Source organism: Pristis pectinata, chromosome 3, assembly GCF_009764475.1.
Source record: "Pristis pectinata isolate sPriPec2 chromosome 3, sPriPec2.1.pri, whole genome shotgun sequence".
NCBI lineage: Eukaryota > Metazoa > Chordata > Chondrichthyes > Rhinopristiformes > Pristidae > Pristis > Pristis pectinata.
The window spans coordinates 63767035-63789433 of record NC_067407.1 but is presented as its reverse complement, the minus strand read 5'-3'; the positions used below and the strand labels follow the sequence as shown (position 1 = coordinate 63789433).

Here is a 22399-nt window from a genome sequence, read left to right as displayed (position 1 = left end):
TTCTCATATTCTGTCAACACTTTTTGGATTCTGGTAAATCAGAAGCAAAAGTAGAAAAGACTGAAGGTACATGTCACATCTGTCAATATCCATGAAGAGAAAAAGACAGATTAATGTATTGCATATCATTCTTCGGTAGAATGGAAAAATCAGCAAATTTATTCAAGGGCTGAGAACCATGTTGTGAAGATGGGGTGGGGAGAAGGAAGAATAAAAGAACTCCTGCTGTTCCAGTCAGAAGTTAGTGGGCTCTGTAAGTCCCTTGAGCATTTGCTTAGTTACTGGGTACAAAATAGCACACTCCAGCTCGTTCCTGGGTTAGAATTATGGCAATGATTAGTGATGCTGAACCCAACAAAATGCTTGTCAAAAATATGATGATGATTCTTTTAAAATCTTTCTTTCAAACACTGAAATTATTTTTTTACAATACCTTTCAGTTTTGTATGAAAGTAGTATCAAATCATTCAACTGTGTATTTCTTTTTGCTCCTTTTGAACCTATTTGTAGAGGGAGTTATTTCTATCTTTTATTATCTGCCACATGGTTATATATGCATTTCTCAAATTTTCTGTGTGTGTTTCATGTTGTATAACATGGTCTTAAAGGTGGGTTCCTGTGGTAGCTCATTACGTGATGTGGTATTAGACTGTAAATTAGGAAAGTCATTGCTTCAATCCCTGATCTGTGTTAAGTTAGCTGATTGCATGATATGATGGTGGGCAATGGTATGTTCAGCCTAACACTTCACATTAAGGAAACTTCAGCCCTGCTTGACATACAAACATGGTTGGCACAGTGGGTCAGCAGGTGGTGCTGCTGCCTTAAAGCTCCAGTGACTGGGATTCAATTGTGACCTTTGATGCTGTCTTTGTGCATGTTCTCCCAGTGACCGTGTGGATTTCCCCTTCTGTTATCTGGTTTCCTCCAGATGTGCTGGTTACTGTAAATTATTCCTTGGTATAGGGGGTAGGTGGTAGGGGAATCGGGGTGGAGTTGGTGGACATGTGAGATAGATTAAGTTATAGGGAAACGGGTGGTAGAATGGGATTAATGGGATTGTTTAGAGAGCCCTCATGGACTTGATGGGTGTTGAATGATTTTCTACATAACAAAATACAGAAAATATATGTGGATTTTCAAGAGCTACATGGATTCATTTGTGACGTTTCTGACGGTAAATTATCCAGCCAGCACCTATTACCAAGATTTGCTCCTAAACATTGTTCATTTGGTTGAGTTTCTGGAGGTGTCAGTGGAGTTGTCAAGGGGTAAGATTTAGAAGGGATCTGAGGGGGATGTGAGTACCTGGAATGCACTGCTGGAGAGAGTGGTGGAAGCAAAGTCGCTGACAGCATTTAAGAAGTGTTTAGATGAGCACTTCAATCACCTAAGCATAGAAGACTACATACCAAGTGCTGAAAGATGGGATTAATATAGATGGATGCCCACTGATTGGTGTGGACGTGGCAGGCCAAATGAACTGTTTTCATGCTGTATGACTGTATGTTAGTGTCTTCCAGAGAGATTAAATCACCTAACGGTGATCATTTATTGATTATTCAGTAATGATATGCAGATTTGCTCCCATGATTTAGAACACATTGATCAGGTTTTTGCTGGGCTATCCATACAGAGAGTGAGGGAGAATCAGCGGGTGCAAGGGGCAAAACATTAAGACAATTTAAAGAGAATCCAAATGAAAAATTATATCTTCAGAAATATGGATTAACGAAATCTAGATTTCAAAATGCTTTTGATGTGGCTTAGTTTATTACATTAATTGCCAAGGTGGTTTTATTACTTAGCTGAAAATCAAAAATCTCAAATAGGAACAGAGAAAGCTGGAAATACTCAGCAGGTCAGGCAGCATCTGTGGAAAGAGTTAATGTTTCCGGTTGAAGACCCTGTGTCAGACAATTCAACCTGAAATGTTAACTCAGTTTCTCTTTTCACAGCTGATCTGCTGAATGCTTTCAGCATTTTCTATTATCATATAGGTACTAAATAAAGATGCATGACAAGCTAAGAAGATCAGAGATTAAACAATGAGTATTGGTGACATAAATCCTATATTGAAAGTTTAATTGTGATCCCCATAAACTGGTTCCGTGGATTAATTATCCTATGTATTTATCATATGTTAAAATCTTAACTGATGTCAGATTGTGATTTTCCATACAGGGAATAGGAACAGTGAGGAAGCTAAAAGAGGACAAGGGAATTGGGCAGAACAGTCTACACCAGATGGGAAATGAGTCATCAAGTAGCAGTTTGAAGCTGCAGGCAAATCAGGGATGTGCACAAAGATATAGCAGACAGTCACAGCCAAAATCTGCCCTTTTGCAGTTTATCTATTTTAAGATACTTCAATTATTATGTTACTTTTGTTTGAGTTGGTGGAAAGGATTAATTTAAGGCAGCTTTGTATTTGCAACTGAATTTCACACAGCATAGTTGTTTCACGTGTTCCAGTTTCTATTCCCCTGTCTAAAAACAGGTCTCCTTTTGTTAATGTAAATGATGGGAACATATCCCAGCTTACACTAATTCTTCTAACTATATTGTTAAAATATTCAAATAGCATGGGTCACTGATATTTTTCCTCACCTTTTAAAAATGTTTTAAATGTTATTGAAATTTAACATGCATGGCTTAATTTCCCTAAATGTGGATGCTGACTTACTTTGTCTGGCATGTCTCTACCAAGATATTGTAGTGATACACAGGTTTTGAGTGAATGCAGATTTACAAGATTAATCTTTGATTATTTGACCTGAGGAAGATGCCAAGTAAATGTACGGAGCTTTATGCCTCGCTTGCAGCAAACAGAAAATCAACCTCTCCCAGTTGCCCTTGTTGAATATCCAGAACTCAATTAACAATCTTCAATAGAAAATAATTTTCTGTTTTCTTAAAAGTGAGCAAGGAGGTGCAATTCATAATGAGGCTAAAATATTTTCCTAGGCTGAATGCTGGATGATGCTTGATGCTTTTCGTATAAATGTTGATGCTGGAGAGTGTTCATGAATCCCTAGAGTGTTTCTTCTATTCTGCACAATGTATCTCTTCTGTTTATTTCTTTTGAAGTAATAGACCTTTAATTTTTTTTCAAACAGTGTGCTTTCCATGCCAGTTTTGTGAGGACACAGTGCTCAGACACCTATGAGAGAAGGACCATTTTTGCACTGAGCTCGGGTCACGGCAGGTGTGGGGTAGCTGTTATCCGAGTGAGTGGTCCTGCTAGTCGGGATGCACTCAGCTTTCTGACTGGCCGGAGACCTCTACCCCCAGCCAGGGCTGCTGTCATCAGGCCGCTGCTGGACCCCAGGTCTGGGGAGCGCCTCGACGTGGCCCTGGTGTTGTGGTTTCCAGGCCCACGCAGTTTTACTGGAGAAGATTGCTGTGAGTTTCACGTCCATGGCGGATCAGCAGTAGTCAGTGGAGTTCTTCAAGCTCTGGGAAGCTTACCTGGGCTGCACCCAGCTGAAGCAGGGGAGTTCACAAAACGTGCTTTTCAGAATGGGAAACTGGACTTGACGGAGGTAGAGGGTCTGGGAGACTTGATTCATGCTGAGACAGAAGCCCAAAGAAGGCAGGCACTGAGGCAGATGGCTGGCGACCTGGGACAGCTCTATCGTGCATGGAGTGAGAGGCTAACTCGATGCCTGGCTCATGCAGAAGCTTACATTGATTTCAGTGAAGATGACAACATTGAGGAGGGGGTACTTGATACAGTTGACGGTGACGTGTGTGCATTGCTGAGAGAAATTGACAATCACCTGTGTGACAGTCGCCGAGGTGAAAGGCTGAGGGAGGGAGTTCACGTTGCAATTGTCGGGGTGACAAATGCCGGCAAAAGCAGCCTTTTGAATGCAGTCTGTCAGAAGCCCACTGCCATCGTGTCACCTGTAGCTGGAACAACACGAGATGTTGTGGAGACAGCCCTGAACATCGGAGGATACCCTGTACTTTTGAGTGACACGGCAGGACTCAGAGAGACATCTGACATTGTAGAGCAAGAGGGCATGAGGCGTGCACGGCAGAGGCTAAAGCAGGCAGATGTTGTGGTTGTGGTAGTGGATACCACAGAGCTCCCAACAGACTTGACTGAAGCTGTCCATTTTCTCCAAGATTATCTGAATAAAGTAATTTTACATAAACCTGATGAGGAGTGGGATAAATCCAGCCCAAGACTGGCAGACTGGATTGTAGTTTGTAATAAAATGGATCTGGTCCAGGTGGAGGACTTCAAAAAGCTGCCCGAAATTCATCAAGAACATGGACTACCTCAAGTGTGCATGCTGTCATGTAAAACCGGCAATGGTTTTGATGACTTCCTACATCTCCTTAGGGAAAAAGTTGAAAAGATGTGTGGGAACCCCTTGGCTGGCAGTCCCAGTCTGACACAGGCCCGTCATCGGCTGCACCTCCAGAACTGCACTCAATATCTAAAACAGTATCACCAGCATCGAGATCTGGACATTGTCCTAGCCACAGAGTATCTGAGAATGGCACTGAGACAACTGGGAAAGATCACTGGAAAAATTGGAGTTAAAGAAATCCTAGAAGTTATATTCAGGGATTTCTGTATTGGTAAATAAAACATCCAAAAGAGGAGTCTATTTTTAACTCTTCATATCAGTGGGACCTTAAATCAGGTGCTTTCTAGACCTTTGGGTCAGATGAGATGTTGTTGGATTCAAGTGATTTTTGGATGTCCTTAAAACTCGTATTGATTCACTTTCTATATTATGGTATTGCCTCATTAAGCCAAGCATTGTGCAAGTAAAATTGTTAGAGAACTTGTTATTACTGAGATCTGGACCGTTACTTTATTCAATAAGTTGAGAGATTTTGCTGGTTAGCAACTACTATTTTTATCAATGAACATCAGACAAGTAGACCATTTGTAGATAGCGGACACAGAAGCTATCCTGTGCTGCTAGTGGAGGGAGTTATTGGTGGTTGGAGTGCAAATCAAGCATGCAGCTTTCTCTTGGATGATGATGTTGGGGCTGCAGTCATCCAGACAGGTTGAGTTGCTCATATGGGCAGGAAATATCAGAAAAGAATGTGAATGGTCAAAAATGCTGAGATACAAAAATAATTAATTTATTAAACCTGTTATAATGTTATAATCAAAAATATCTAAATGATACAGAATGGTAGAAGCTGGATCACAACTGCAGTGGTTTCTTAAATTATGAGCAAAATATAATGGAACTTAGTATTACTTTATTGGATTTGTAATTTTCCAGGTAAATGAAGCTTTCCAACATGTGTTGCAGCGCAAATCCATTGGGAAGGTCATCATAACCATGAATTGAACTGAAGAGAAAATCCAGGAAAAAGCTGGACTAGAAAGTAATATACTGGCCTCATATTGAAATACATAAAAATATTATCTGCTGGTAACTCATTTTGCCTTAAAAGGCTAAATTTTATTAGAAATTCTTTAAAAATATAGTACACTAATAGTTTTATATTTTACACAACCTTTTTAAGGTATATAATTATAAAAGCTGATTCTTATTGATCATGAGATCAATAATATATGGTGATGTTATTCCAATGTGATTTGTAATGGAATGGTGTGGAACACACTAGATTGATAATGCATCAAAAGCCAAACAGTAACTCCCTCCACCAACTGCAGTGTGTACCAGCTACAGGATATGCTGCAGTTACTTGCCTAGGCTACTTTGATAGCATCTTCCAAATCTCTTTTACCTAAGGCAGCAGATGAATATGAACACCATCACCTGCAGCCTCCCCTTCAAATTGCTCATCATATTGTCTTGGAAATATCGCTGGCTCCTGACTGCAATGGCTCAAAAAGGCTCGCTACCATCTTCTCAGAGGCAGTTGAGGATGGGAAGTAAATTAATGCTATATTTGTAAGCCTACAGCTTTCAGTTGGTAATATGTTATCAAAACAGCAAATTAAAATTCAGCAGCTACTTTGCTGATGATGAGTAACATTAAACAGTGGATGTCAAAATCAGTTTTAATAAACTAATCTACTGCAAAATTATTAACGACACATTCATTTCCTTTTAAGTATGCTTGTCTCAATCACCAGGGAGCCCTTGTAGATGAACAGTTTGATTAAATTTCAGATTTTTTAAAACTAAATTATTTTTCTAGTGAACATGTGGCAGGTAAAAACTGTGGGGTTCTCAGTATAAGTCGGGGAAATCTGAAGAAGTCTACACTACTTTTGTGGACTCCACAAGGATGAGGGATGAGAAGTCCACTGGTGCAATACATGTCTCCTTGGGCTGACACTTAATTGGGAGCAGAAGGCTGAAGTTCAGCCTGCTGCCCCAGAGTCCCAAGCTTCTGCCAGCTGAATACTTAAAAGCTATCAGATATAAGTTACTCTTTCTGGATGGTTGCTAATAAAATTTCTGGGAGAAATCCTGCAGAAAGCCAGTGAGCAGCTACAAATATAACACATGTTCATTTACCATTGATCATAAAATCTAGCTGCTTAAATGGCACATCACAGATGCTGAGCCTCCCTTCACCAATTTTCTGGGGAATTACCATTGACCGTAAACTCAGATGGATTAGCCACGTAAGTATTGTGGCTACTAAAGCAGCTAAGAGGTTCTATATCTTGTGGCAAATGGATACCATTTGCTTCTGTAAAGCCTGTCCATCGTCTACAGATATTCAGGGAGGTGAGGCTTTTCTCTCTAATGTTTAGATGAGTACAGCTACCAACAACACCCAAGCTCAACATTATCCTGGACAAAGCAGCTCACTTGATTCGCATCCTGTCCACGACACTCTCTCCACCTAATTCATTGTAACTGCTGCACTAACCATTTACAAAATGAGCCGCAGTTACTCATCAAGGCTTCTTCAATAGCATGTCCCAAACTTTTGACCTTGACCTTGACCAACTAGAAGGTCAGGGGCAGCAGACACCTGGGGAAACTACCACTCGCAGCTATTCCCCCAAGTCGCATGCACTGCTGACTTGGAAATGTATCACCATTCCTTCTGTCACTGGATCTAAATCCTGGAACTCCCTATGCAACAACACTTGGAGTATCATAACCAGAAGGACTGCATCAGTTGAAGAAACTGGATCATCACCACCTTCTGAGGTAATTAGGAATGGATAATAAATGTTGGGCTTTTCCAGCAAAGCCAGAATTCCATAAATCAAAAGAATGCCATGATAAATTATATATAAAAAAATAAATGGTCTGCAATGTTATCTCCCATTTGGTTTTCAAGTGGATTTTTTTTCACTTTTTCTGTAAGTTAGGGAGTATCAGTGTATTGTGTGGTGTATTGCATTGACGATCTACTGCATCTTCATTTCACAGAAGCTGTCTTAAACTTTTATGCTTTTAATTCTGGTACAAAACTGAGCATCAGAATGTCATTCGTCAGGTTTCTATATTTTTTGGACTAGCATGAAGATACATACATGTAGTAATACACAGCTGCCATCAAGAATACATAAAACTCTTGAAACATGCAACAATGACACCAGTCAAAAGGTAAAGTAATACAAATTAACTGAAAAACGGTTCTAAAATCCAATTATTCTGAAATCTTCCATTTTGATTGCAGTGTTCAGCCAAGTGTGAAAATATTGTTAGGATTTGGAGGATTTTGAGGGCAGAGGAGCTTCATTAAAAGAGAAGAATCAAAACTAGTTTTATCTATTTTCAGCTCTGTATAATTGTATATCATAAAAAACGATTATACCAACAAGACCCATTAATCTGTGACTGTATTAAAGCAGCAGGTAATTACTTCTCCCCTCCCATAAATGTTTTTTTAAGTACTTTAGTCCTTCTTAAAATGTTGATTTTACAAATTTGCAGAGATTCAGTGCATTTAAAAAATACAGATATGTGTTCTAAACAAAGTTAACCAGTAGAGGTTTTTTCTGAGGTTACATCTGCTAACTAATACTTGCATCGATATATTTCAGGATAGTGTCTTAGAAGTTTAATTACGATGTAAAACAGGACAAAGGAACTCTAAACATAACTACATGCACAGCTTTCTTGATTCAAACATCATCATTTGGCTGATTGGCACAGTTCTGAGAACCAAGTTGTCAAAGCACATTGTAAAAGTGGTATTTCTCAAAGGCTAATCATTTGTTTTCAGAACTATTTTTGTTCTCTGATGATTTATGTTGTAGCTTTACTGATATAAAATGTTATATCATAAATGCAAAGTTGAATGTTTAAATCAAAGTTTTCAGAGATAGTTTAGCATGTTTTCAATGGGGTAAAGAAAGAGAATTTAAATTAACTTTTTATTTCTTAAGAAAATTTAACATCACAGCCTTTTAATAATGACTTCTAACTGAACTGCATTTGAAGTATAAAATAAATTCTCTATGGTTGACAGCTCATTTGAGTATTTAAAAAAAAAACTCTATGCTAAAGCCTTGCATCAGCTCATAATAGGAAATCATATTTAAAAATACATTTGACATTTTTATCAAAATCAACTTGCCACTTTCATTAAGTGCTTAAAGATTTCCCTCCAACCATTTTTTAATTTGAAAACCTATTTCGTGAACTGCCTTGGTTGAAAGTCTAAAATACAGTGGGGTAGCTGTATAAAATAAATACAACATTTTATTTTTTGCAGAATGCCCATTCACTTCTACTGCTCAACCCTGAACAGTCCCCTTCCTTGAATGCAAACAGAACAATTCTGAGCACAAACCTGTCAAAATGCATTTAGTAAGAGTGACATTCTCTGAAGTGTGAATATACTTAGCTAAGAAAAAAGAACAAATGGTCATTTTTAGGGAAAGTAAATCAAAATTCTGAGAATCCAGCACTTTGGAACTCCTGAGGCTGCACTAAATTATATAAGGTCACGTCAAAAAGTATTTCTTTCAACAAAAAATGTAACTTAGTCCGGGACATGGAATTCATGGAAGATAACAGTAGGGCAGTAAAGTAGATATTGCAGAATGATGAGAATTAATATGCTGAGTGTCTGTTATGATCTTGTGAATATCTGAAGTAAAATTTGTTGAACCATCTCCAGTGCCATTCAATGACACTGTCCCTGATCCTCTACCACTTTCCTGCCTTATTCACTTGATACTCTCTAATACCTTTCGATCTCAGCTTTGAATCTGTGCTGCCTACCTTCAAGGCAAGTACATCCTTAGTGAGGTATAGAGACTAAGGCTGGAGATATACCCTCAGAGGCAGGTAGGCAGTGTCTTGCACAATTGCAGTAAAACTTCTTCATTCTTATTATTCCCCTAGCAATACTGGCTAACACACCATCTACCTTCCTAACTACTTGCTGTACCTGCATGTTTACTTCCTGCATTTCATAAACCAGCACACCCAGATCCTTCCATACTAGTTTAATTTTTTTTTGAAAAGGTTCCATGCTTCTCACCAAAGTGAATAACCTCAGTTTCCCTCCCTAGGATTCCATCTTCATCACGAGTTGCCAAATACCACGAGGACAGCCCTAAGAGGGTGGCAAGAGGGTCCAGTCCTTGAGGTCTGGTCACTATTCCAAGCCCACTCTGCTTGTGGATGGCCATTGGGAGTTGAGCAGCTGCAAAACGTTAGTGTGGCTGCAGGGCTAGCATTTAAGCTCAGGCTGTCTTTGGACCAAGCATGATTCAGCCCATTACTATAATGTGTGAATAACCCAGAGCTCTGTACTAATCTCTGTGACACCCCCTCTTGTAACAGTACTACTTCCAAAGTTAAAATTGAAAAAATTAAAAAGGCATACCAAAATGTTGTTCACCTGATATTTATAAACACACACAAAGAATTGCACATTTGAACATTTTCCCCTTTTTTGTCATGACAAGGCTGATATTGCATTGTTCTATGCTATCTGTATAAGGGCTTTTACATTCACAACATGGTTTGGGACTTCTGTGCCATTGGTGAAGTTTCTAAATGAGAAAACCTAACAAAAACCTAGATCAGTATATCCCTATTTCTGCTCCTGTTGGTTAAACTTTGACACTTATGTACACCAACTAACAAAATGAGAAAAATAGGTCAAAGCGCTCGCTGTGGATTGACACTTGTACTCACATTCAGTTGTTAGTTTGGTAATGATCGGTTCCACACTCATCTCCAGCTGTTTCTTTTGTTCCTCGAATTCCTCTCTGGAAGCGTTCTGTGCCATAAGTAGCCATTCAGATTTTGCTCGGCAGGCATTTGTAAAGGCAGCCTACCAGATGATAAAAATTCATGAACCCAAAAACACAATGCACATTCACTGACTAAAGAAAGAAATGCAGTGAACAGTGCTTTCAACTGAAGAATACTATAGCTTACCCTATCTTGCTTAGACAGCTTGCCTTGTGACTTTTCGAGATCAATAATAGTTTCTTGGATGTTACTAATATACAATTCCAAAATCATTTTGCCTTCTGCAGTTAAAAAGTGCAAATTAAAAATGAGTTGTTATTCTTGCATTATTCTCTTTAACCTAAATAACTGAACAGGCGATATGACCATTTTTGACAGGGAACAAAATGGCAGTATGTAGCATCACAAATGAGCATGGTAGAGGTTCAATCATATGATTTCTCTGGGTGAGTTTCCATCCTCAAGGATACTGTGATGTGAAGATGGCAGCTAAACTGGAGGAGGCGGGCAGTATCCTCACGGGGAGGTTTGTTGGTGCTACTCAGGAGGGTTTAAACTAGAGAGGCAGGGAGTGGGACCCAAAATGATAGTGCAAAAGGTGGGGATTCAGAATCACATGTAGAAAATAGAACAGGCATCCAGTAGGCTGAACAGACAGAGACATGTGAGGAAGCATGAGAGAGCTGGTAGGTTCAACTACATTAACGTAGGAAGCCTCGTGGGTAAGACAGTTGAGCTGAGGGCATGGATCAGCACATGGGATTATGATATTGTTGCAATCATGGAAATGTGGTTGAGGGGAGAACAGAACAGACAGCCCAATATTCTGGGATATAGAAGTTTCAGGTGGTGTTGCATTGCTAATCAGGGAAGGCATTAAGCTGCACTCAGGGACGATATCCTGGAGGGACTGGCAAATGAGGTTATGAACTCAGAAATACAAAAGGGGTGATCAATTTGATGGGGTTACACTGTCAGCAGGAATTAGAAGAACAAATATGTAGGAAAATTGCAGTAGGGTGTAAAAGCAATAGGGTTGTAGCAGGGGATTTTAACTTGCCTAACATTGACTGGGATTGCCTTAATGTAAAGGGCTGAGATGGGGTGGAATTCATAAAATGCATTCAGAAGGGTTTTAAAAGCAGTATGTAGAGAGTCATATTAGGGAAGGGGGTGAACTGGACCTTATCTTAGGGAACAAGGACGGGCAAGTGGTCAAAGTGTCTGTGAAGTAACCTTTGGGAACAGTGATCATAGTTCAATAAGTTTCAAGGTAATCATAGAAAAAGATAAGGTTGATCCCGGAGTTAAAGTCTTAAATTGGAGGAGGGCTGATTTCAACAGTTTAAGGCAGGACCTGATGAAAGTAATTTGGGAGCAGCTGCTTAGAGGGTAAAACAACATCTGATAAGTGGGAGGCATTTAAAGGTGAGATAGGATCTCAGAGTCAGCACATCCCTGTAGGGGGTAAGAAACAAAGATGGTAAGATGAGGGAACCTTGATTAACAAAGGAAATTAAAGATCCGATCATAAATAAGAGGGAATCGTATGTAAGGTGTAGCCATTTGGTTCAAGGGAATCCTATGAGGTTTATAGAGGATGGAGGAGAGAACTTAGGAAGAAATTAGAGGGCAAAAAGAGGACATGGAATGGCATTAGCAAGCAGGTTTAAGGAGAATCCCAAGAGTTTTTAAGCATATTAGAAACAAGAGGTTTAGCTAGGGAAAGAGTAGGTCCCTTCAGGGACCAAAATATAAATCTATTTGTGGAGTTGGGATATGAGCAGGATCCTAATGAATACTACTCATTGGTATTCACCAGGGAGGAGGATGGAGAGTTAGGGGAGAGGACGTATTCTGGAACATGCCTGTGTCAGGGAGGGGTAAGTGTTAGAGGTGTTGGCATAGATTAAGGTGGATAAATCCCCAGGGCCTGATGGAGTCTATCCTAAGATGCCATGGGAAGTGACAGAGGAGATTGCTGGGGCTCTAACAGAGATTTTTATGTCTTTATTGGCAATGCATGAGGTACCAGAACACTGGAGGATAGCTAATATTGTTCCCTTATTCAAAAAGGGCAGTAGGGATAAGCCAGGAAACCAGTGAGTCTTGCATGATTAGAAGGGAATCATTGGTAAAATTCTAAAGGACAGGATTATGTTCACTTGGAAAGGCAGGACTGATTAGGAGGAATTAACATGATTTTGTGCAGGGGAAATCCTGTCTCACAAATCTTACCGAGATTATTGAGGAGGTAACTAACAAAATTGATGAAGGCCGACTGGTAGACCTGGTTTACGTGGACTTTAGCAAGGCTTTTGACAAAGTCCTGCGAGGTAGGCTGGTTCACAAGTGTAAAGCAGATGGGGTCCAAGGTGTGTTGGCTTGGTAATAGGAGGCAGAGGATAGTGGTCAAGCAGTGTTTTTCTGACTGGAACTCTGCAACCAGCGGTGTACTGCAGAGATCGGCACCAGAACCTTTCTGGTTATACACGTGAATTAGATTAAAATGTCTGTGGTCTGATACATAAGTTTGCTGACAACGTGAAGATTGGTTGAATTGTAGATAGCAAAGAAGTTTGTGAAAGGATACAGAGGGACATAAATCAATTGGAAAGTTGGATGGAGCAGCGGCAAATGTAATTCAGACAAGTGTGAAAAACATAACATGTTATATGACATAAATAATAAACAGCAGGAACCTCAGGAAGGTTGATGTACAAGGCAACCTTGGGGTGCAAGTTCATAACTCCCTGAAAATGGTGACACAGATGGATAGAGTTGTGAAGAAGGCATTCAGCACACTTGCCTCCATAGGCTAGAGGCACTGAGCATAAGAGCTGAGATGTACAAAATTCGGTCAGGCTGCACTTGGAGGATTGTGTATAATTCTGATTGCCATATGATAGGTTGTAGTAGCATTAAAAAGAATGCTGAAGAGATCCATCAGGATGTTGCCTGGAAGACTTTCCTTACTAAGAGAGATTGAATAGGCTGGGTTTATTCTCGATGAACGTTGGAGGCTAAGGGGTGACCTTACAGAGGTTTATAATGTTATGAGGGGCATAAACAGGGTAGATAGAATCTTTTTCCTAGGGTGGGGGAATCTAGAACTAAAGGTTGTAAGTTTAACGTGATTTGGGAGAAATTCAACGAATATCTGTGGGGCAAGTTTTTCACACAGGGTGATAGTTGTGTGGGACAAACTGCCAGAGGAAGTGGTAGAGGGAGATACAAGTACAATGTTTAAAAGGCATTTGGACAGGCACTTAGGAAAGTAGACAGATACAGGCCTAAGGAGGGGGGGGGGAAGGGTTCAAATTGCATAAGTGTAGATAGGCATCTTGGTTGGCATGGACTGATAAGTTGGGTCCAACTGCCATTTGGGCTGAAAGGCCCATTTCTGTGCCGTACAACTCTATGTGAATGAAGAAGCAGGACCACAAGCCAGATTCAAGACTCATCACCTTGGAAAATGGAATGAACACCAGGCTAAAGCCTGCAGCCACAAAGGAGAAAATAAAAGAATTATCTCCATAAAACTTATCACATTATCTTCACTCCTTGGAGGAACAGTGTAGTGGAGTAGGCAAACAACATCACTGCATTTGAGTTGGGGAGAAACACAAAATTGACAGGGTTTGAAACCACAAAAAAAAGAAAAATTCTAGTTACATTCAATATGTACATACAAACTCCTCTTTAACTTAATATGATGTGATTGTATAAAACTGTCAGAAATTCTAAAGGTTCAGATTTTCCTTTACACATAAACTACTATACAGATATCTAAAACTTCCTTATTTTAAAACAGAATGAGGAAGTTCCCTTTTGTTTACGTTTTTCTTGCCCCATTCCTACATCTTTATTGAAATCGTTATGGATTTCAGTTTGACAGTTCGGTTTGAGTGGTGGAAGGGCAGGCTCGGTAGTGTAGCGGTTAATTCCACCCGCTGTCTGTAAGGAGTTTGTACATTCTCCCCGTGTCTGCGTGGGTTTCCTCCAGGTGCTCTTATTTCCTCCCGCATTCCAAAGATGTACAGGTTAGGAAGTTGTGGGCATGCTATGTTGGCGCCAGAAGCGTGGTGACACTTGTGGGTTGCCCCCAGAACACTCTACGCAAAAAAATGTATTTCACTGTGTGTTTCAATATACATGTGACTAATAAAGTATATCTAAAAAATATATCTAAATTAAGTTTGTCCCTTGACAGTAAATGCCAGGGACAGCATCACCATGTTCATTTCCTGCAGGGATTTTGGGATACTGATCACAGGTTGGCACTCTAATTGATTTCTTTTTCTTTACACAGAATCTTAACATTTCTGACTTTCTTGGGATCTGTATGGATTTACTGCCTTTTAGGTTAAGAAAATATTCTTGTAAATGAAATCTATCATATTACAAATATTAAATTATTTCCTATATGACATTATTTAATAGTTTAATTTTCAATCAAAAAATTGATTTTGAAGTGCAAGAAACAAACACTCCTTTGTATACTTCTATTGTTGACATGGCAGCCTATAGAAATATGTTTACTAATTGTAGTATTAATTTGAACATGTATTTAATCTAGTTTTATCTGTGAATAGGAAATACTGTATCACACTGAAGCTTGGAATACTTAGGAAAAGTTATTTTTAAGTGATATACCACTAGTATTTTATCAACTGAGATCAGCCCAGTTTTAATAACTTGTTAGCATCATTAACATGTTATTTTGACATAAATATACCAAGATAATTCATCTCAAGTGATAGAGCAACATGCCATTTCTTACCTGCCCAATCTAGAAACTCCATGCAATCAGTCATTGAGTATCGCTTAGCTACATCTCGTGCTTTTTCATCTCTGAAGTTGATTGTTTGAACATTAGCTCCAAGGCTCACCAAAGTTTTTAGGCTCTCCAGTTTCCCCCATGCAGCAGCACAATGTAAAGAAGTGTAGCCTGTGAACATGAAACAACATAGAAATCACTGGAATTACTTGATAAGTCAGGGAGCATCTGTGGAGAAAGAAACAAATAATTCTGTTGATAGGTCATTGACCTGAAGCTTAATTCCTTTTTTAACCATAGATGCTGCCAGATCATCTGATTACTTCAAATTTCCAGCATCTATAGTATTTTGCTTTTCATTTCAATAGAATCAGTGTTTCATAACAGAGGGACCTAGGGGTACCAGTACATAGTTCCCCGAAAGTGGAGTCACAGGTAGACAGGATGATGAAGAAGGCATTGCCTTCATTGGTCAGAGCATTGAGTACAAGAGGTGGGACACTGTGTTACAGCTGCACAGGACATTGGTGAGACCGCACGTAGAATATTGTTTGTGGTATAGGAAAGATGTCATGAAGCTGGAAAGGGTTCAGAAAAGATTCAGGACAATGGTACCAGGGCTGGAGGACTTGGGCTGTAAGAAGAGACTTGATAGGCTGGGACTTTTTTCCTTGGAGTAGGAGGCTTAGGGATGACCTTATAGGGGTTTATAAAATCATGAGGGTCATAGATAAGGTGAATGGTCACAGTCTTTTTCCCAGGGTAAGGGAGTCTAAAACAGAGCATATGGTTTTAAAGTAAGAGGGGAAAATTTTATAAGGGATCTGAGGGACAACTTTTCCACACAGACAGTGATGGGTGTATGGAATAAGAAGTGGTAGAAGTGGGTACCATTGAAACATTTAAAAGACATTTAGACAGGTACATGGATAGACACAAGATTCTGCAGCTGCTGGAATCTGGAGCAACACACAGAAAAAGTGCTGGAGGAACTCAGCAGATCAGGCAGCATGGAGAGAAACGTCGACTGTTTGTTTCTCTCCATAGATGCTGCCTGACCTGCTGAGTTCCTCCAGCACTTTTTGTGTGAAGTACATGGAAAGGAAAAGTTTAGAGGGATATGGCCAATGTGGGGAAATGGGACTAGCTCAAGTGGACAATTGGATTGATATGGATGAGTTGGGTTGAAAAATCTGTTTCTGGGCTGTATGACTCTACAACATTGTTTAAAACTGGGTCAGTTTTGGTATTGTCTATGAACTTCTTAAATTCAAATTATTGACATGTCATGAAAAACAATGGGCTGGCAAAGAGCCTTGAGGATTTCTACTCTTTGCAGCCTACAAGTCACTAAAGATCTCATCAATTCTTTGTTTTCTGTCACTGAGCCAATTTTCGGTCCAATTTATCACCTTCATTTGAAAAATACTCTGTTACTGCAAAAGGGTTCTGCAAGTCTAGCAGAAGCCTATGTAATTAAGATAAATAGTATGTGTCACAAGTTAGTAGCATATGATGATGTGTTCATTCTGTATTTATTTCACAGTACCCTCCTGTGCTGAAGAATGCATAAAGCACAGTTTAAATCTTGCTGTATGGGCTTGTGCTTATTTACTCTTGCCACACTGAATTTTTCTCTTCACTATATCATCTTTCATTTAATACAGGAAATGTATGTATGTGTTAACGTTATTGCACAAAATATTGTCACACGGTATGTTTGGCAACCTAATTTGTATGAATTTTAACCAGAGAAATGGGAGATAAAAGCAAAACCACTTCAATAGCCACCACTGATATTGAAAAATCAACGAATAACGCTGGTTATGAGTACCTCTGTTAGTTTGCTCATTCACATTGGCTCCTCGTGTCACCAACTCTTGAATAACTTCACAGTGACCCAGGATGGCAGCTGCAAAGAGAGCATTTCTGCCAATGTCATCATGTATATTTAACAATTCATTTGTTTTTTCATGGTTTGAGTCATCTGCATCTACAAAACACTTGCGTAGGTTCTCAGCATCTCCTGTGAGCACACTGTTAAGAAAGTTGTTCCTGTTTTCTAGCTCAAGATCTTCAATATTTGCTGAATCATCATTGTTTGGGTTAATCATTTCTTTTTTGATGTTATTTTCACCATCTGGATCCATTTTTATCTAAATAATAATAATTAAATATACAGTATTGTTAACCATGGAAATAAAATAAACATTTACATCAAGGAGTACCATTCAGCTTCAATGAAATTTGCTCAAGAAATCCAAAACTAACTCCACTGTTTGATTCTTTCGCCAAAGCTCATTACCTTCATTTCCATTAGATACTCAGTCAGATGTTGGGTAAGACTAAAAGGATAATGATTCAACTTAATGTCAGAAGGTTGTGAGTTCAGCTCCTACACCTACAACTGTATTGAGGGAGTGCTACACTGTTGGAAGTACCCACTTTTGGGTAAGACATTAAACCAAAATTCTACCTGCACTCCTGTGCATTCTGAAGAAAAACGGGTATTATCTTTTGCCATTAGTTTATAATACAATTAAAACATTTGGTGATAATGGAAGTGGTTTTGTGGAAAATGGCTTCAGAGTCATAGAGTAATACAGCAGGGAAACAGGCCCTTCAGCCCAACTCATCAATGCCAATCAAAATATCCATCCAAGCTAGTCCCATTTGCCTGCATTTGGCCCATATCCACTAAACCTTTTCTATCCAGGTACCTGAGAAAATGTCTTTTTATCATTGTAATTGTACCCATCTCTACAGCTTCCTCTGGTAGCTCGTTCCATATGCTTCCCATATATAGGTACAGTAGAGAGGCAAATCATGCAAGGCAGGTAAGTCTCACCATAAAGTACTGACTCACAGATTTTCTTTTAAGCAGCAAAACACCATACTCCAGGATACATGACTGCAGAAATATTGACACACAAAAGAGTCAGAACATGATTGAGTCCGGTTCAGCTGAATCTCAAAGGGAAGATGGAAGAAAGACAGTTGAAACAAAGCAAACGTTATGACATACTCTTGAAAGGGTGGAGATTCAAATTACTTGATAATGGTCAATGATTTGAGTGCTGACATCACTAGGTAGGTAAGAGGTGAGGAAATAGGATATCGGAGACATATAGTTCGAAGAAATATCTCATAAGGTCTCATAAGAAGGTGTCGAGAAGGGGAGTGGTTATTGTGGGAGATGGAAGAGCAGACGGAAATGTTGTGGAGGGAAGTCCCATCAGAATGCTGGGGGAGGGGAAGGGAAGATGTGATTGGTGGTAGCATTACATTGGAGGCGTTAGAGATTGTGGAATATGATCTGTTGAATGTGGAGGCTTGTGGAGTGGAACGTGAAGACAAGAGGATCCTTGATCTGGATGGAACGAGTGGGGTTGAAAGCAAGTGTGTGGGAAATAGGAAGATGTTCTTGGAAATCCTGTCAACTATTGTGACTGGGAATAATGGCTGAGGGATTTAGAAAGGTATCATTACGTAGTGTACAATGTTCAAAAGGAGGAGGAGGACTGCATTTGAATAGTTTCCTGAGTGAGTCCTACAATTGTTGGAGGTGTGGAGGTGATACAGAATAAGACGTGATATCTTCAGTGGATCCAGAGATGGATGCTTTATCAGCATTTGTTGAGCCTTTAGGATCAATGACAATACCATTAAAAAGATTGAAGAGATTTTGAAATCCAGTTAATCCGTTAAACCTATAAATTTCAAGAGAAAAGGGTTGTAATATGTATAAAATGACTATATGATATATTTGACTTTAAGTATTATTGTGCGGATGTGCACAGACTGAGAACAATCTCAAATAAACCAGGCACAACTTCTTTCACTCTCTTCCCCGCCACCCCACCCCACCCCAATACACTGCTCTGCACATTGCATAAAGTACGACCAGGAAAGCCATAGCAGCGAATACCTTACTCAAGGACAATTAGGGCTGGGCAATAAATCCTGCCCCTGCCACCAGTATCTCCAACCCAAAATGAATAGCTTAAAAATGTTCCTGTGAAATGCTGTGGGATGATTCAATACTTAAAAGCGTTATATCAAGAAAGATGGTCAATTACTCAATGTGGCAAGGCATTCATTCCCACCACGAGCAAAGCAAATTTCTCCTAACCTCGCTTCTCAATGAGTAGAAATATCGTTCCACGGGTCTGTCCTTCAAATCAAAGCAAACATAACTTGACCCGCACTTTAATTTTAGTTTCTGCTTTTTTTTTCTTTCACACTGATGTTTCCATGGATCTCACCAACTGATTTCTGGTGGCGGTATCGAGGTCTGCGCGGCTCACTACCACTTTGCTGTCCGCGTCCTGATTTCTCGTCCTCCTAAAGACCTGCCACCGCCGTCTCCATAGCAACCGTCGCCTCTGTGCAACGCGAATAAAGATCCCGCCCGCCTGAAACAGGAGTAGCGCCAATGGGGGGGGGGAGGAAAGAAGAGCTTCAAGATTCCAGCGTGTGATTCGATCCCACCAGAAGAAACGGCGCGGTTTGCGGGAAGGTAACTCAAACCAGAAGTCTTATGAAGGGTCCCAGACCTGAAACGTTAACTATGTTTCCCTCTGCACAGATGCTGCCTGACCTGCTGAGCGTTTCCAGCCATTTCTGTTTTTTTATTTCAGACCGCCAGCATCTGCAGTTTTTCAACCATCCACTTAGACCTGTTTACCATGAGGGCAGTTGGCCCATGGTGGCCGACCATCCCGATTTGAGAAAGGCCGAAAGACTGCCGTGGGGGGTTGGGGGGCCATCTACGTAGAAGGCAGTAAAAATAAATGCTGGAAATACTCAGCAGGTCAGCCAACATCTACGAAGAATGCAACTGATGACCTTCCGTTTTCATTTCAGAAATTCAACATCTACATTTTTTGTCTCAGCATAACGTAACATAAAAAAAGAACGTGCATCTTTTGTCACCTTTTAATGTAATAAAACAGCACCACAGAGTTTGCTGACACACATGGAAATGAAATAAAAACACACACAGTTAATGTAGGAGATAATGACTGGGGAAAAAGGATGGAAGAGCTTGGTTAGAAGGGAAATGTTATAAAATATAACATTTTTGATATTGGAAATGTTTTAATGATATTGGAAATGTTATAAAATAGAAGCGCGACGGATGTATTTGGGGGATAGAAGTTTGCCGTCAAAGCAGCTGAAAATACTGCTGCCAAATAACAGGATGAAGGGGTTAAACCCAAGAGCCAAGGTTAGGGCACTGCTGCTTATTTGAGGCAAAGGAGCATTTTTCTCTTCACGGCATCCCCTGCGCGCGCCCCGCCTGCTCGTGCCCGATTCGGCGCGCCCCTGCACCGTTTCCCCGCGCCTGCGCGGCCGTCCCTGCCCTGCGACTTGTGGCAGTTGCCGCGCAGGCGCCGTCCAGAAGCGAGCGAGCGAAGGACGCGGTGCCAGCTCGGTTGGGTGACGGCCTCTTCCTCGGCTTTGAGATGCTACGCGTCCACTGGCTGTTTTAAAATTTCGAGGCCGCTTGCCACTTACACCGCAGCTGGGGGACGGCAGTCTTTCGGCCCTTCTCAAATCGGAGTGGTCGGTCCGTGCGAGTTTTATTTCCTGGCCGCTGACTGCTTCGGTGGGGAAGATATTGGCAGCTGCACTACCACTTACCTTCCGAAGGTGCGCAGTGGAGCTGCGCAGTCGGTGAGTGCCTTGTGAAGTTGTGGGGATCAAGGAAAGAAACTAAAAGCAAAGGGAGAACAGGTATCAATTGTCCAGTGCCAGAAGCTTTGCAGCGTCAGGCTTAAAGAGCGTATTTTAAAATTCAGTGACAGCATCAGTCAACCTGCAACATGAAGCTTCCTACAACCTACCTTGGGTGTACATTAAAAATGGGCACTGATCAGCTGAGTCCCAGGTATAGATTTGGACATTACTCAAATCTGGGTTCGCCCTGTGGATGCCAGACGCATGCAGCATGGAGCTTTCTCAACCGCAGTCAGCTGTGCAAATGCATCAGCAGTTACTGTTGCTGACCAAAACTATACGATCAAAAGTTCAATGCTATTTGTTGATTGTACTCCGGGTAAATCTTGGGTTAACGTCCAAAGCAGAAGAATATTACAGTATACACTTTTCTGTAGTTTTGTGATACAAGTTAATAGGTATCTTTTAGGTTAAATCTGAAGAAGATGGAACTCGCAATACAAAGATCAGGAAGATCAGAATGTTTTAAGAATTGCCAAATCACTTTGTTTATTTAAGACTTTTTTTCCAGTTCAAGTCCCTCTGTTCTTCCCAGCATCATCTTAGTGTCAGTGTCTCTATTGGAGATAGTTTTTTTTCAAACCAATTAAGTTTATTATTTCCTTCCCTGGCACCAAAATACTTCGGTTCAAAACACTTCTCCAATCATATAGGTGCCTCTTCTTCTAGCCAGTTATTTCTTTTCTGTGAGCTGTTAATGAAGTTGTAGTTTTCTGTGTTATATTATGCATTTTGGTCAGAGAAGTATGAAGTAGTCAAAAATGTGTGTTGTGTGATCATCCTGTGTGTTTTGTTTCTAAATAGTTTGCAAGATGACCTTCTGAGGAAGGGCATTGCTTTGATGTTGTAAAGTTATTACTTTATGATAGTCAAGGTGCAGAAATGTGGTTGTAATTGCTTGAGCACCAATACGTTGACATTTTTGTTGTGAGAATGAGTGTAGAGAATGGATCTTGGTTGCATGTGCATTTGTGTCCACAGATTCAAGTGGACACAGTGATTTGTAGATATTGATGGCAAAGGTAGTTTGGATTGCTATTGTGAAACTTACAACATCTATCAGGATTGGCACCATTAGTTGCCTTTCCTGACTGGTTATCAAATGTCAGTGTCTCCTGACTGCCACCTTGCCTTTTGCTGAGAGACTTATTGGAGATGTTTCCTAACTTTGTAGCAGAATCACTGAAGAATTGGGGCAAATGACTGGTGTCTAAATAATAATAATTTGGGTGTGTGGTTGATGTGCTGTAACTAAAGGCTCTAGACCAAGTGCTCTGAAGTGGGATTTGGTTGGATCTGCCATGGATACAATTGGCTAAATAGCCTTGTGTGCCGTAAATTTTTCATCATCCTTCAGATTTCTCCTTCTCTAATGATTTGTCCAGAAATTTCCTTGTGCCTGCAAACCTTAATTTATTTTAAATTAAACTTGCATTATTTTGTATCTGTTTAACAGACGTCATTATCATTAAAGATCTTTGTAAGGTTAAAAATATTTCTTAATTGTACTGTGATGGATTTTATTTATGATTTTGCAAATTGTGAGGCAGTCTGTGTTTGAATGCAGTAAGACCTAGATAGCATCTAGGTTAAGCTGATAAAGGGCAAGTAAGATTCTTGAAGTTATCAATGAACATTTCCATGAAGAGAAAGCCCCAACTGCCATACCAAAAAATTCATTAGAATGCAATGTTGAGTGCTCCACCATCAACTCTTTCATCTTCAAAGATAGTATGTGTGAGCC

General features: G+C 40.1%; 4 protein-coding genes across 5 annotated transcripts in view; 3 read left to right on the top strand and 1 right to left on the bottom strand.

Annotated features, from left to right (window-relative positions):
* Positions 1-7191, top strand: part of LOC127568839 (quinone oxidoreductase-like protein 2) — a 30855-nt gene extending 23664 nt beyond the window's left edge. The window contains exon 10 of the mRNA XM_052013039.1: positions 5262-7191. Within this exon, the coding sequence (XP_051868999.1) occupies positions 5262-5330 (69 nt within the window). The 3' untranslated portion in view covers positions 5331-7191. The remainder of the gene's footprint in view (positions 1-5261) is intronic.
* gtpbp3 (GTP binding protein 3, mitochondrial) lies at positions 1151-5251 on the top strand. Its single transcript, XM_052011842.1, has 3 exons — positions 1151-1177; positions 2185-2286; positions 3120-5251. Exons 1-3 carry the CDS (start codon positions 1151-1153, stop codon positions 4602-4604), a joined length of 1614 nt encoding a protein of 537 aa, XP_051867802.1. The 3' UTR covers positions 4605-5251.
* Positions 7192-7416: 225 nt separating the features above from the next.
* On the bottom strand, positions 7417-17063 carry ankrd45 (ankyrin repeat domain 45). The gene is made up of 5 exons (XM_052011201.1): positions 16748-17063; positions 14917-15084; positions 10320-10414; positions 10074-10212; positions 7417-7653 (listed from the first exon to the last, which is right to left on the bottom strand). The coding sequence occupies exons 1-5, from the start codon at positions 17061-17063 to the stop codon at positions 7622-7624; spliced, it is 750 nt and encodes a 249-aa protein (XP_051867161.1). The 3' UTR covers positions 7417-7621.
* A 3049-nt stretch (positions 17064-20112) lies between these two features.
* klhl20 (kelch-like family member 20) overlaps positions 20113-22399 on the top strand; it is a 60962-nt gene continuing 58675 nt past the window's right edge. For both annotated transcript variants that reach the window (XM_052012389.1, XM_052012388.1), the window contains exon 1: positions 20113-20592. The gene's annotated coding sequence lies outside the window, so the exon portion shown is untranslated. The remainder of the gene's footprint in view (positions 20593-22399) is intronic.

Bases quoted from the DNA above. Each gene is read 5' to 3' on its own strand.
- gtpbp3 (XM_052011842.1), top strand. From the start codon at position 1,151: ATGGATTCATTTGTGACGTTTCTGACG. The intron at 1,178-2,184 runs GTAAATTATCCA...TTTTCCATACAG, and splicing joins CATTTGTGACGTTTCTGACG to GGAATAGGAACAGTGAGGAA. The intron at 2,287-3,119 runs GCAAATCAGGGA...TTTTTCAAACAG, and splicing joins GTAGCAGTTTGAAGCTGCAG to TGTGCTTTCCATGCCAGTTT.
- ankrd45 (XM_052011201.1), bottom strand. From the start codon at position 17,063: ATGGATCCAGATGGTGAAAATAACATCAAAAAAGAAATGATTAACCCA. The intron at 15,085-16,747 runs GTACTCATAACC...TCATGTTCACAG, and splicing joins GAATGAGCAAACTAACAGAG to GCTACACTTCTTTACATTGT. The intron at 10,213-10,319 runs GTAAGCTATAGT...ATCATCTGGTAG, and splicing joins AGCTGTCTAAGCAAGATAGG to GCTGCCTTTACAAATGCCTG.